We start from the raw sequence: 12,256 nt of genomic DNA, 5'->3' as shown, positions 1-12,256 counted from the left end.
ACAATCTCTATTTGTTGAGAGACCTCTATTCCAATCACAGCACATATTACTTTATCTCATACCCTTTACCAAACCATGCCCATGAGCATCAACTAAATCACTCAGTCTAAGCCTTAATTTTCCAAATTTTGTATAGTCAGTCTCTTTTTTCAATGCATTCCACTCAGAAAGCGAGGGTTCAGCTTTTACAAGCACCAGGAGATCATTCTGTTGATCTTTTCTAGCCCAATCACCATGTACACCTTTGAGGTCTTTTCCACTCAGGTCCACAGCTGCTGCCTCTTTAGTCTATCAGTAGGTTGAAGAAGTATTATTACTGCCTTTAAGCATATGAGTAGATAGTCCCAGAGGAAGAAAACTATCTGCACAGTCATAGATCTAGTAAATATCCAAGATAGCACTTGAACTTAGGTCTTCTGGGTGCTATCCTAATACTATTTCCACTACAGCATGCTTATGGTAGCCTAGAAAGATTTTTTTTCCACTTCTGTGATTTCAAAAGTTGTCTGAGTTCTGAAACTAGTTCCAATTTCTCTTCAACTACTCAGTTCCACATTTCTCCAGGATACTTCCAACTGGTTATATCAACACCATCTCAAATTCAGTATGGTTATGACAGAATTCCTCATTTTCCCCCTTAAATCCTTTTCTGATGGTCCTCCCCACTGCTGGCAACATTATGATCCTTTTTGTATGAAAAAAGCCACAGTGTTATCTTGGATGCCTTGCTGTCCTTTGGCTATTTCAGTCAATTGCCAATTTGTATTACTTATTTCTACATAATACAGCTTTTCCAGGAATGTAACATCATTTATTAAATTTCCTGAAACAAAAGACTAGAAAAAAATCTGGCAAAGCTTTGCCATTGGTATTTTCCCACTAGCAAATGCTTAAATAATGTAATATCCTGTAGATCTCATGGAATTTCAAGGGAGATAATCAATTGGTCATACAGGTTAGACTCCCCCAAGGTGTGCATTGTAAAGACACTTACTCAAAGACTGTTCATTATGATTTATTATTCAGAAATTCCCAAGAGGGCTCTAGTTTTTAAAATATGAAAATTTTAAGCAATTTCCAGAGAAAAATGTAATTCATGCTATTTAATACATTCAAATACTTGTAGACATGATCATATTCTAGGTCATTTCCTTATTGAAGAAAAACAAATACTAAAAGATATTTAAGGAATAGAAAACAAAATGCAACTTTTCCCTAAACTCAGTATCTTTCTTTGGTCATCTGCAGATGTTTTTAATGAGAGAGACAATTGTCCCTATGTCTACAATACGGACCAAAGGGACACTGATGGTGATGGGGTTGGAGACCACTGTGACAACTGCCCCTTGATGCACAATCCTGACCAGGTAAATAATCAGATTATATGAATGAACAGAAGAACAGCCTAATAAATACTTGCTAAATGAATAAATAAGCAGATGAAAATGAATGTTTTTTTTTACTATATATATGCATATATGTATATATCCATTATATAACATCAATTATGTACAAATATGTTCATTTCATGAAATGTGGTACAATCCGTCGTTTGCAGTGGTGTTCTTGGCTGAAATTTTGTACGCTTGCAGCAAAGTACTGTTACAGGACTGTGATGATCATGACAAAATATAGTGGATTTGCTAGTCCTACATGCCATGACATGCAACTACTCACTAAATTCCAACTTTGGACTCAGGTTCCAGCTGATGCTTTTCCATAACGCAATTGAGAATGTTAATGATTATTCTCGCAGATGAAAATAATAAGAGACTTTGGATTCATGGTATTTATATTTTCAAAGTGAAAAAAAAAGCCAGCTCTCCACAATGGATCTTTGTTAAGGCCAATATTCTGAATTTCTCTTTTGATGTTTTTTTTTTTCTTCCACTAAAATGAGGTTAATAACTTGTCATTTGATCTTGTTAGACTGATGTGGATAATGACCTTGTTGGTGACCAGTGTGATAACAATGAAGACATAGATGAAGATGGTCACCAGAACAACCAAGACAATTGTCCCTACATCTCCAATGCTAATCAGGCTGACCATGATAATGACGGCAAGGGGGATGCCTGTGACTCTGACGATGACAACGATGGCATTCCAGATGACAGGGACAATTGCCGACTTGTTTTCAATCCTGACCAGGAGGACTCAGATGGTAAGTGCTCTTCATATGAGCACAATTCTATTTGTATTATTATTTTTTTATTTTTTGGTGTGTATGTGTACATGTGTTTTTTTTTTGTGTGTGTGTGTGTATGCGCGCATGTGATTGTTCATTTACAAGCCAAGAAGTCTGTCTAGAAGTGTTCATGTAAACTCTCCAAAGGCAGATAGATATTAATGTGATGAAATCATCCCAAAATTATAGTGGAAAAACACAGTTGTTTTAGATATCATATGTAACTGGACACATAAAATGCTGTTTGCTTCTGCATGACCTGTCTGATACATTGCTGACATGTTGCTGTGTTTGCATTCTTCAACAGATGCTAAACATCAAATGTGTATGTATTTGGCAGTGGGGATAGGTAATGTCAGGGTTTTCATAATTTATAACGGTCTGGTGATCTTTGAGGAACAAATCTCACCATTAGAAAAAGAAAAAGAAATGAACTATTGACCAGGGAATGATGCTCTTTTTTTGTGAGACAGAGATAATGGGGATTGCTAAATTTCTTTTTTTCCCTAATGGGCAGAGAGTATAAATTATAAAAATAGTATAAAATTCTATTCACCCTTCAGGACAATTATAATTTCAGAGGAGAAATTAATTTGTATTAGTAAATTATGGGATCTCTTAGAAACCAGTAAATTGGAAAAGTTGTCTCACTGGCACATACGACTATGTGGAAAGCTCCTGGTCATGGTTCTCATCATATAGTACCTAGATAAAGAAATACACAAACTCTTCTCATCTATGGCCTGTGTTAAATCAGGTGTCCCTTCTTTAAAATCTCATGACACTCAAAAGACATATTCTTCCAAGAGCTTATAGTTAGGAATCCCTGGTACTGCCAGCCAATACCCCTGGGAAAATAGGTACCTCATAGGTAGATAGATTTGCTCAAATCCTAATTTTGGGCACAAGGACACTCCCTATGAGGATCACAAAGGAATTTGGAGTAAGAGACTCAAGTATTATTATAAGTGTTAAGGCAATCAAGTTCAGGAGCACATAGCTGTCCAAGATTTGGAGTTTGTCTTGGGATATTACCAAGTAAAATGGTTTGGACCCTTGAACACAACTCTGGAGAATCTGGTCTTCTTTTTCCAGCAGCTGGATTGCCTCCTTGCATAATATTTAAAGGTCCTAAGATTATAGAATTATAGATTTAGAGCTGTAAGGGAACTTAGAGTTCATCTCGTCTAATCATCTCTTTTTCAGATATTAGGGAACTAAAGATCAGATCTGTTAGTTTACTTCCTCAAAGTCATATAGGTAATAAATATTAGAGCCGAGTTTCAAACTTTGTTCCTCTGATTCCTTATCTGGAACTCTTTTTTTTTTTTAAATCAAGTAAAAACATTTCATTTTTTAAAAAATCTCCTCTATATTTTCAAATTTCTGGAAGATGACTTGTGGCACTCTGATGATTTGCAAATTTAAGGAAAAATAAAACAAAAAATCTTCTAAATATATAGAATGGGCTTCTTTGTGAGGTAATGAGGCCCTTTTCACTTGAAATCTTTAGACAAAGACTAAATGACCTATTGTGGTATATATTGTAGATGGGATATTTGTGCAAGCATAGACTTCTGGTGTCGCATTTAACTCCATGGTGCTCTGATTTTCCAAAACATTTGCCATAATCTCCTTACAGACACAGAACTACAGGTAAAATGACATTGCCCACCAAGATGCTACATATTTGTGTCGAAGAATGTTATATTGATAGCATTATGGTACAAGTTCTATAGCTCTCAGGTTGCTTATCTCATTGTCCCCAAGCAGATTCCTTTACACGAACTGTTTCTGATAAATAAGCTAAAAATATTCCAGTAAGTAAATTCTAAATCATCCCAATTCAACAGTTTAATAATCCTGCTGGAAGCAGGAGGGGGCAGATTAGGGAAGAAATATTTTACAAATGGAAAAAAAATAGCATCATTTAAGATTGACAACAGAGCAAAGAGTAGAATGCAAAAAACCTCTGTCAAAATTTCAATTTGTTGTTTCAATTTATTCCAAAGTAGAAATGCAGTAGAGGTTTGGAGTTCCTCACCTTGATATATGCATTAATTTCTGCTGCTTTATTTAGCACATTACCATTTTTTGAGGTAGGGGTGTATATGAAAAGTTGAAATGAAGTGGAGAGGAGGAAGAGATGTTATGATCATTAACTTAGGCTAATTGGTATGGGAGTCCCAGGACAGGGATTGATAAAGGAATATAGACTTTAAGACTCTACAGCAACTTGACTTCACTTTTCATGACATTAACTTACTTTTATTAGACATAGACTGACCAATCATTGCTATCTTTTGACTAATCTAGGTTCCTTTCCTTTTTTTTTTTTTTTTTTTGAAATACAGGTGATGGAAGGGGTGATATTTGTAAAGATGACTTTGACAATGACAGTGTCCCTGATATTGATGATGTGTGTCCAGAAAACAATGCTATCAGTGAAACTGATTTCAGAAAGTTCCAAATGGTGCATTTAGACCCTAAGGGAACAACCCAGATAGATCCCAACTGGGTAATTCGTCACCAAGGCAAGGAGCTTGTTCAGACAGCCAATTCTGATCCTGGCATAGCTGTAGGTGAGTTTCCAAACAAAACATCACACCATTGTAGTTCTTGAGTGGATGAGGACAGGAGATACAGGTACTGCTTTGCAAATTATGTAAATGGTGTTTGGTATGATAGTTTGAGTATTCTCATTGACTGGGTGCCATTTAAAATCTTGTTCATCAGAACATCACTAGATCAGGAAATTAATTGTTAATGCTTAATATCAAGCATGCCATTTTGATTCTGAAGCATGGTCTTTGAAGTAATCCAGCATAGTTTATGCAAAGGGGAGGACTTACTCGAAAAGTAGGGTGTTTGTTAACATTCTTAATAGAAGAATAGGTACATATTTCTTATTTCTAGAAGGAAATAGGGGAGAAAAAAGGTACAATGATAGCTATTTTTTCCTTTGAGATTCACTGGAATGTTAAATGTACCAAATTTTCCCTAGACTTTACAGTAGAGGTTTGATATTTTTATAGAAATGAAAGTCACATAGGATGATTTATATATCTATGATGTATCATAATGTTTTACATGTTTTTCAGTCATTCTAACCCTCCTAAGGGTAGCTAAAAACCAAAATGGACAAGTTAAGGTTATTGGTTATCCCTTAAAAACTGGTGACCAGTGCAAGGATCAAATCTTAAAAAGAAAATATAAATGAAAGAAGCTTTCAGATTGTGCATACTTCTAATACTTGAAGAATCCTGGAGGGCACAGGAGAGGATAATGTGGAGTCTCATTTCCTGAAGATGTCCCTTAAAAACATATAGAGGCTGATCTCCCTATGATGGCTTAGATGTCACTTTGTCCTTAGACATGAGTATAAGAAATATTGTAGCATAGTGGGAAGAGTGTTGTCCATATGGTCAGGATACTTAAGTGTGGATTCCAACTTTCATATCTGTTTCCTGTGCAATCATCAGCAAGTTACTTAACCTCTCTGACCCTCAGTTTCTCTCTCCATAAAAGAGGACTCAACACATTGCTTACCTTATACAGTTCTTATGAGAAAAGTGCTTTGTGACTTCTGGAGCACTTTTCTATGTGAGTTGTTGTCATTATAGACAAAATTGACCTTTGTATGTTTTTTTATCCCTTCTCAGTCTCATGCTGTTCAACCAAAACAGAGACAAAAACAAAGAAAAACACCAGGAAGCCAAAGACCAGAGTTAAAATCAAGGGCATATGTAGCCTTCCCTGAATTCTCTTGATCTGGAAGGAGTCTTCCTTAGCTTTCCAATTCCATAGTATATTATTTGTGTTTCTATCTTGTCTTATCATATGTATAGTTATTTGAATCCTTATTTTATCTTCCCAGTGTGCTATAAACTCCTTGAGGTCTGAGGCTATACCTTGTTAGTTATCAAATCCTTTTATAGCACCTAACCACATCAATCAGATGACAATCATTTATTAAATGCCTAGTAATAATGTGGATAATAATAGCAACTACCTCCCAGAAGGACGAAGGATTATAGTAATGGTTTAGTGATTTTTGGACTAATAAACGAAATTAAAGGATTATTCATCTTCATCTGAGATTTTTGATCCCTGACCACCTTTCTCCTTTGAATCCAGGTTTTGATGAGTTTGGCTCTGTTGACTTCAGTGGCACATTTTATGTCAACACTGACCGTGATGATGACTATGCTGGGTTTGTGTTTGGCTACCAATCAAGCAGTCGGTTTTATGTTGTGATGTGGAAGCAGGTGACCCAGACTTATTGGGAAAACCAGCCCACCAGGGCTTATGGCTACTCAGGTGTATCACTCAAAGTGGTGAATTCTACCACTGGGACTGGAGAACATCTCAGAAATGCTCTTTGGCACACAGGAAACACAGAAGGACAAGTAAGGAAACTGAGGTCTATGAGATGTAAGCTTTAATAGGGGTGCTGCTTACCTGCTTTCTCCTTCAGCTTCTTCCAGTTCCCATTTCTTTTACAAACTCCTGTTCTCTTCTTGTGGCAACTCTTTATCTCCCTTATCTTCCAGATGTTAAACTACAGGTCTTTAGGAAACTGTGAAGTATTTTAAAAAGACTAAGTAAGAAGAATGACTTTGAATGACTTCATGTTTCTTTTTAGATGTGCTATTTCTCACAGAAAATGCTAAATCATAACTATTACATTCATTTTCAACTCCATTCAATCATAATTTTTTTTTTTTTTTTATAAATTTCTAGGTACGTACCTTATGGCATGACCCCAAGAATATCGGCTGGAAAGATTATACTGCCTATAGGTGGCATCTGACTCACAGACCCAAGACAGGTTATATAAGGTGAGGAGAGCTTCAGTTCTTGTAGTTTTTTTCCTATTTCCTGGGTATAATTTACCTTTTTTGAGCTTTGTCTTTCTCAAAAAAAAAAAAAAAGATGACAAATTTAAAGATTAATGGATAAATCCACTAATTAATCCTATCTCCCATTTATTCTCTGGAATCTTAGATTCAAAATATCCTTTCTATAGTGCCAAGTTTAATTTAAAGAAATGTCTCTGAAAACAAAATTGGATTAGGTGTGTGTGTGTGTGTGTGTGTGTGTGTGTGTGTGTGTGTGTGTGTACACATTGGGTTGGAGGGGAGAATGATAGAATTAACAGTAACTTCAATGGAAAAAAAAAAGTATGTCATAAAAACAACCCATAATGCAGCTATTCAAATAGTTCCAACTGATCCAATTTGTGAGTAACATAAAATAATTAATATAGAAAAGGAAGTCTAAAGGTAACACCAACCTTACCTATAAAATATGAAAAGATTTGCTTCTTTGAAAGAAGATAATTTTCTTTCTAACAAAATGTTTACATTAAAAAATGTTTTTAAAATCAATTTTCACTAAAAGTTAGGATGGATGCCAGAGAAGGGCAAAGGGCAAAATGAACAGTATAGTCAGTCATCAGTCAATAATTATCCCGGAATAACAGTGAGCATTGTTGGCATTTGTATAGTGTTTCAAAATTTGCAAACATGTATTCTTTTATCTAATTCTCACAATATCCCTGCAGGATCGATACTATCATTATTCTCATTTTATAGATGAGGAAACCAAGGCAGAATTAGTTTCAATCATTTTTTTTCAGAATTATACCGTTAACAGAGGCAAATTATTCAATTATAAATTACTTAGTAGATTTTACTAAGTTACTGTCTAGAATTTAGATTCCTTGTATATTCAAATGGTATTTAGACTATTTTATCTTAATAATTCAAAACTTATTAAAGATAACCAACAAATATGCATGTTTCTCCCAGACAGGTGAATTTCAACAAACAGAAAAAATCTTTTCTAATTGGAAAAAAAATTAAAAACTCGATTAGTAAAAAGAAACTCTTTACCCTGCTTCTCTGTTACTACTTCAAATCATTAAACGAATGCACAATTTTTGTATATAATTTGTTGTTTTTAAAGATGGCAGACAGGTACTTTTTCATCTCATTAGACAAACCCTTGTGTATTGAAATACCAGACAGAGCACTGGAGTCCGGTTCCTTGAAACACGACTATTATTCTAACATGTGGTATTGGTAAAATAAACTTTTAAAAAAGATGATGGGAAATGTCTTTGGTGACTCATTGGAATCCAGTATTTCTTTTTCTTTGTGATAGCCAAATGCTTCACAGAGCTCTGTGTGTGTAATAAATGTCACATGACTATTGTCCAAGCAGGAATGGAGAATAATTTAAGGACATACAATATAGGTTAGAATAGATAGAGAGTTAAAACATTTATTAAGCATTTACTATATTAGGCACTATCCCAAGGGCTAGGGATACGAATGAAAACAATCAAAAGCATTCTAGAATTCAATGAGTTTATGTTCTAACCCAGGAACTAAAAGACTAGGGATTGAATGGATTATCTTGGAGGGATGGTTTGTAAATGGCAGGAAGTAATGTGGAGGTTTGATTCCAAGGCAAGATAAAGCAAAATATGGTCTATCAGAGCCCAGTCTTGTATGAGAAGCGCCCGAACTTCCAATGAGTAAGCGATAGGGAGATGATCAGATTACAGGCAGTATGATATGAAGATGACTGGGAAGTGACTTGGAGGCCCACTTCCAGATCAGATAATGCAGTAACTCTCAGAAGTGATGGTTCAACATTGCAGGAGCCTAGTCTAAGGATGAAATATCCATCACATATTTAGAGTTATTAAAGAAGTGACAAAGTATGATGAAAAAGACACCAGATTCAGATACCAGGGTTCAGATCTCATTCTGACATGTAGTAACAGTATGACCCATGGGCAAATCTCATTACATCCCTGAGCCTCTATTTCCTCATCTGTAAGACTGAGATAATAATAGCTATAGAGAGGCTGCATACCATAGTGGATAGAGAGCTGGTTCAACAATTATGTTCTTTTTCTGATATACACTGGATATATGACCTTGGACACTTTTGGTGACCTAGACAACTTTGGAAGACCTTATCTGTTGAAGTGCTGGTGCTGACCTGAATTAGCAAAGGGAATTTCCTCTCCAAATGCTCCCAATAGCAGGGAAACTATCCATAATGTCAAAAAATAAAATATGACTTGTAGGAGTTACTTGACTGAGTATTGAGTATCAAATGGAATAATATGCATAATGCTTAGTTAAATCTAAACAGTGAGTTGAATATAAAGCTGACCCCTGAGATCAAATGAGATAGCATATGTAAATTGCTTTGCATGCATACCTTTAAGCACTCTAGAAATGTACTCTACAAGTGTACTAGCTTTTATTGGTGCATTTGTACACATTCTCCAGAAAGTTAATCGCACTTCTATTGTTTCTTTTCCAACAGAGTTTTAGTACATGAAGGGAAACAGGTTATGGCAGATTCAGGACCAATCTATGATCAAACCTATGCTGGGGGACGGTTAGGTCTTTTTGTCTTCTCTCAAGAAATGGTCTTTTTCTCAGACCTCAAATACGAATGCCGAGGTAAGTTTTGGTGAACCTTCATTTGAAAGCACTTGACTGTCCCAGTGGGAACAGCTTTAGGTTGCAAAGCAGCACCAATTCTCATTGGTAGATGGAGTTTCCTCCTTGGAATTCACTATGCTAATGAATTCACAGGTGAAGTAAAAAAAAAATGAACATATATAAAGACCTCCATGTTGTCTAATGGACATCTGGGGATCTATGCTATATAACGAGCTGTGACTAAGTCACCACGTGACCTCTAGGCCATCTAAAACCTGTGATGAATTAAAAAAGAAGGGCCTCTTCTCTGTGTAATATTTATATTGTGAATTAAAACCTTGGAGAGAGTAATCTTAGAGACAGAAGTGATGGCCCTTAAACATTCAGTCACATGGAATTATGACATCAAATATTACATCTGGAATGGGCTTCAAGAGTCCAAGTCCCTGCCTTCAAACACATAAGAAATTTTTAAAGATGAGATGAGCGTACTTGAGGATCAGAGAATTGAAGAGGCTTAATTAAGGTCGTAGTTAGCCAGAGGTGGAGGGAGAAGAACTAGAATCCTTGACTTCTGACTCTCTTTGTGCCCACTCTCTTTCATCAGGTTGTCTCTCAACATAGCTTCAGGCATTTTTCCCATAAGCATGTGCGTGTCTATTCTGCGTAAGGCGTGCTATTGCGGAATACCTTTCACAGGGTTTGAATTTAGGAGATTATAAGTCACCTAACTTCCCTGGGGAAGTTTATTTTATAAGTTTATATTTATAAGCCCTGGGGCTTATAAAATGAACTAATTGGACTAGATGCCCTCTGAAGGTCCTTCCAGCTATTAATCTATGACCTCAGGTTCTTATAATAAAGAATTCTTCTCACTTACAGATAGGGCAATGAGGCCCAGAGGGACAAAGTCAATTGCCCAAAGGTAGCTCATGTCACAGTCCTATTATTCATATTGTCTCTTTTTCTTCCTGCAGATGCCTGAGTGAGGGATTCTGCCTTTCCAGCAAAGTACTGTATGTTCTGTGTGTAACTTAGACCCCTCAATTCATCACGGTACTTCCAGCTTCTCTCTCTGTGCCTGCTCTTCCTCCTCCAGTTCCTTGGCCCCTTCCTCTGAGCAGTATTTCATCTCTGCATTCCCAGGAGCTGCTCAGCCACTTTTATGCCCAAGTGCCTTCTGAGAAGTATATCAAAAGAACTCTAACATAAGTGGCCAATGTACCATAGAAGCAAAATATGATAGACGCCTTCAGCAGAGTGAAAAAAAAAATTGAGTACAGCTATGTATTTTACTGTTTTTGTTTGTTTGTTTTAAAAGGATGACGTTTACATGTAAAGTGTAATTACTTAATATATTTATGTATATGTAGCTGAAGAGGATGCTGAGTATAAAGCCATGCGTTAAATTAAGCAGGAAAATGAGTGCTAAAGCACTTCTCAATCCAGGACTGGCCTACATGAATAATGTATCAGCCAAGAGTGACTAGAAATTAAATCAAGGTTGCAGTGCTGTAATAATAAAGAAAGAGTTGGGAGTGTGTGATGGCATAAGGGTCACAGAAGCGGGTGTAACATGTCCTCCAACTGTGTCTGTGGGGAGAAAAACCCACATATAATAACCAACAACCCATGCATTCAAATGACATCTTTCCACATCAAGACGAGGGAATATCTTGCAGCGGAGACCTAGTAATAAAGCCTCATTTGTGACAATGTGAAAGCTTAGTTTCTATGGGGTGGAAGAAGAGCCTGCCTGATCAAAATAAAATCAGTGTATGAGATAACATTTCCAGCTTGAGCCTCAAACTATTGTAAATCCCTCTTCTTTTTCTGTGGTTGAACGTTCCCTGATTTCTTGTGGGTTGTTATTTTTGTTTTTCTCCTCTGATCCATTTCCCCAATCTCTGCTGCTGAAAAATTAAAAACAAAAGATAAAAAAAACAAAAACAAATGCACTTTGACATGTAAATCCTGATCTGGGCTTTGCAAATGATGACAATGTTGCTGTTACCTAGTTTGGTAACATTAAATTAAGGTTCCAGTTATAAATGTTTGTTAATATTTATTAGATAATTATCAGATGCAGCTACATCCTCTAATAACTTATTTTAAGCATATCATACAATGCCTCTGTAATACATTTTTGAGAAATAAAATATAATGACCAGATAGCAACATGTACATACTGCTAAAACAATGTATGTGCCTGTCAAAACACACGGCTTGATAGTATTAATTTGTCATATAGAATGCTATGAATTACCATAGGAAGAAATAAATCATAATAGTTTATAAATGGAACCTTAATATATATAGTTACCCCCAATTTTAATTCACAATTTCATATTATTATCTGCCTGCTGTACATAGAATGTTTTCTTGATTGAATCTTGAAGGGGAACCAGCATTTAGTCTAACCAGATCCACTAGTTAATCAGTTACTCACTAGCATAAAAATGTTCAATATCTTTTTCTCTTTGCATTAAGTTGCATATAGTTTCTGCACAGGAAATACTTGCTCATCAAACTACACATATGAACTTTACTAAAGAAAAACTTTCTCTTGCCTAGCCCTAGGCAAATTCTCTCTGTC

The 12,256-nt window shown here is 35.9% G+C and overlaps 1 protein-coding gene across 1 annotated transcript in view; it reads left to right on the top strand.

The window, feature by feature from the left end:
- The window catches only part of THBS2 (thrombospondin 2), a 48,654-nt gene that overhangs the window by 35,827 nt on the left and 571 nt on the right, over window positions 1–12,256 (top strand). Inside the window, exons 16-22 of the mRNA XM_072643934.1 lie at window positions 1,249–1,367; window positions 1,930–2,164; window positions 4,543–4,770; window positions 6,326–6,597; window positions 6,932–7,029; window positions 9,539–9,678; window positions 10,638–12,256. The exon at window positions 10,638–12,256 is cut by the window's right edge and continues 571 nt beyond it. Of these exons, the coding sequence (XP_072500035.1) occupies window positions 1,249–1,367; window positions 1,930–2,164; window positions 4,543–4,770; window positions 6,326–6,597; window positions 6,932–7,029; window positions 9,539–9,678; window positions 10,638–10,645 (1,100 nt within the window). The 3' untranslated portion in view covers window positions 10,646–12,256. The remainder of the gene's footprint in view (window positions 1–1,248; window positions 1,368–1,929; window positions 2,165–4,542; window positions 4,771–6,325; window positions 6,598–6,931; window positions 7,030–9,538; window positions 9,679–10,637) is intronic.

Source organism: Notamacropus eugenii, chromosome 2 (genome assembly GCF_028372415.1).
Source record: "Notamacropus eugenii isolate mMacEug1 chromosome 2, mMacEug1.pri_v2, whole genome shotgun sequence".
Taxonomy (NCBI): Eukaryota; Metazoa; Chordata; class Mammalia; order Diprotodontia; family Macropodidae; genus Notamacropus; species Notamacropus eugenii.
Note: the sequence above shows the minus strand (reverse complement) of the source record. Positions and strands in the feature narration are given on the sequence as shown.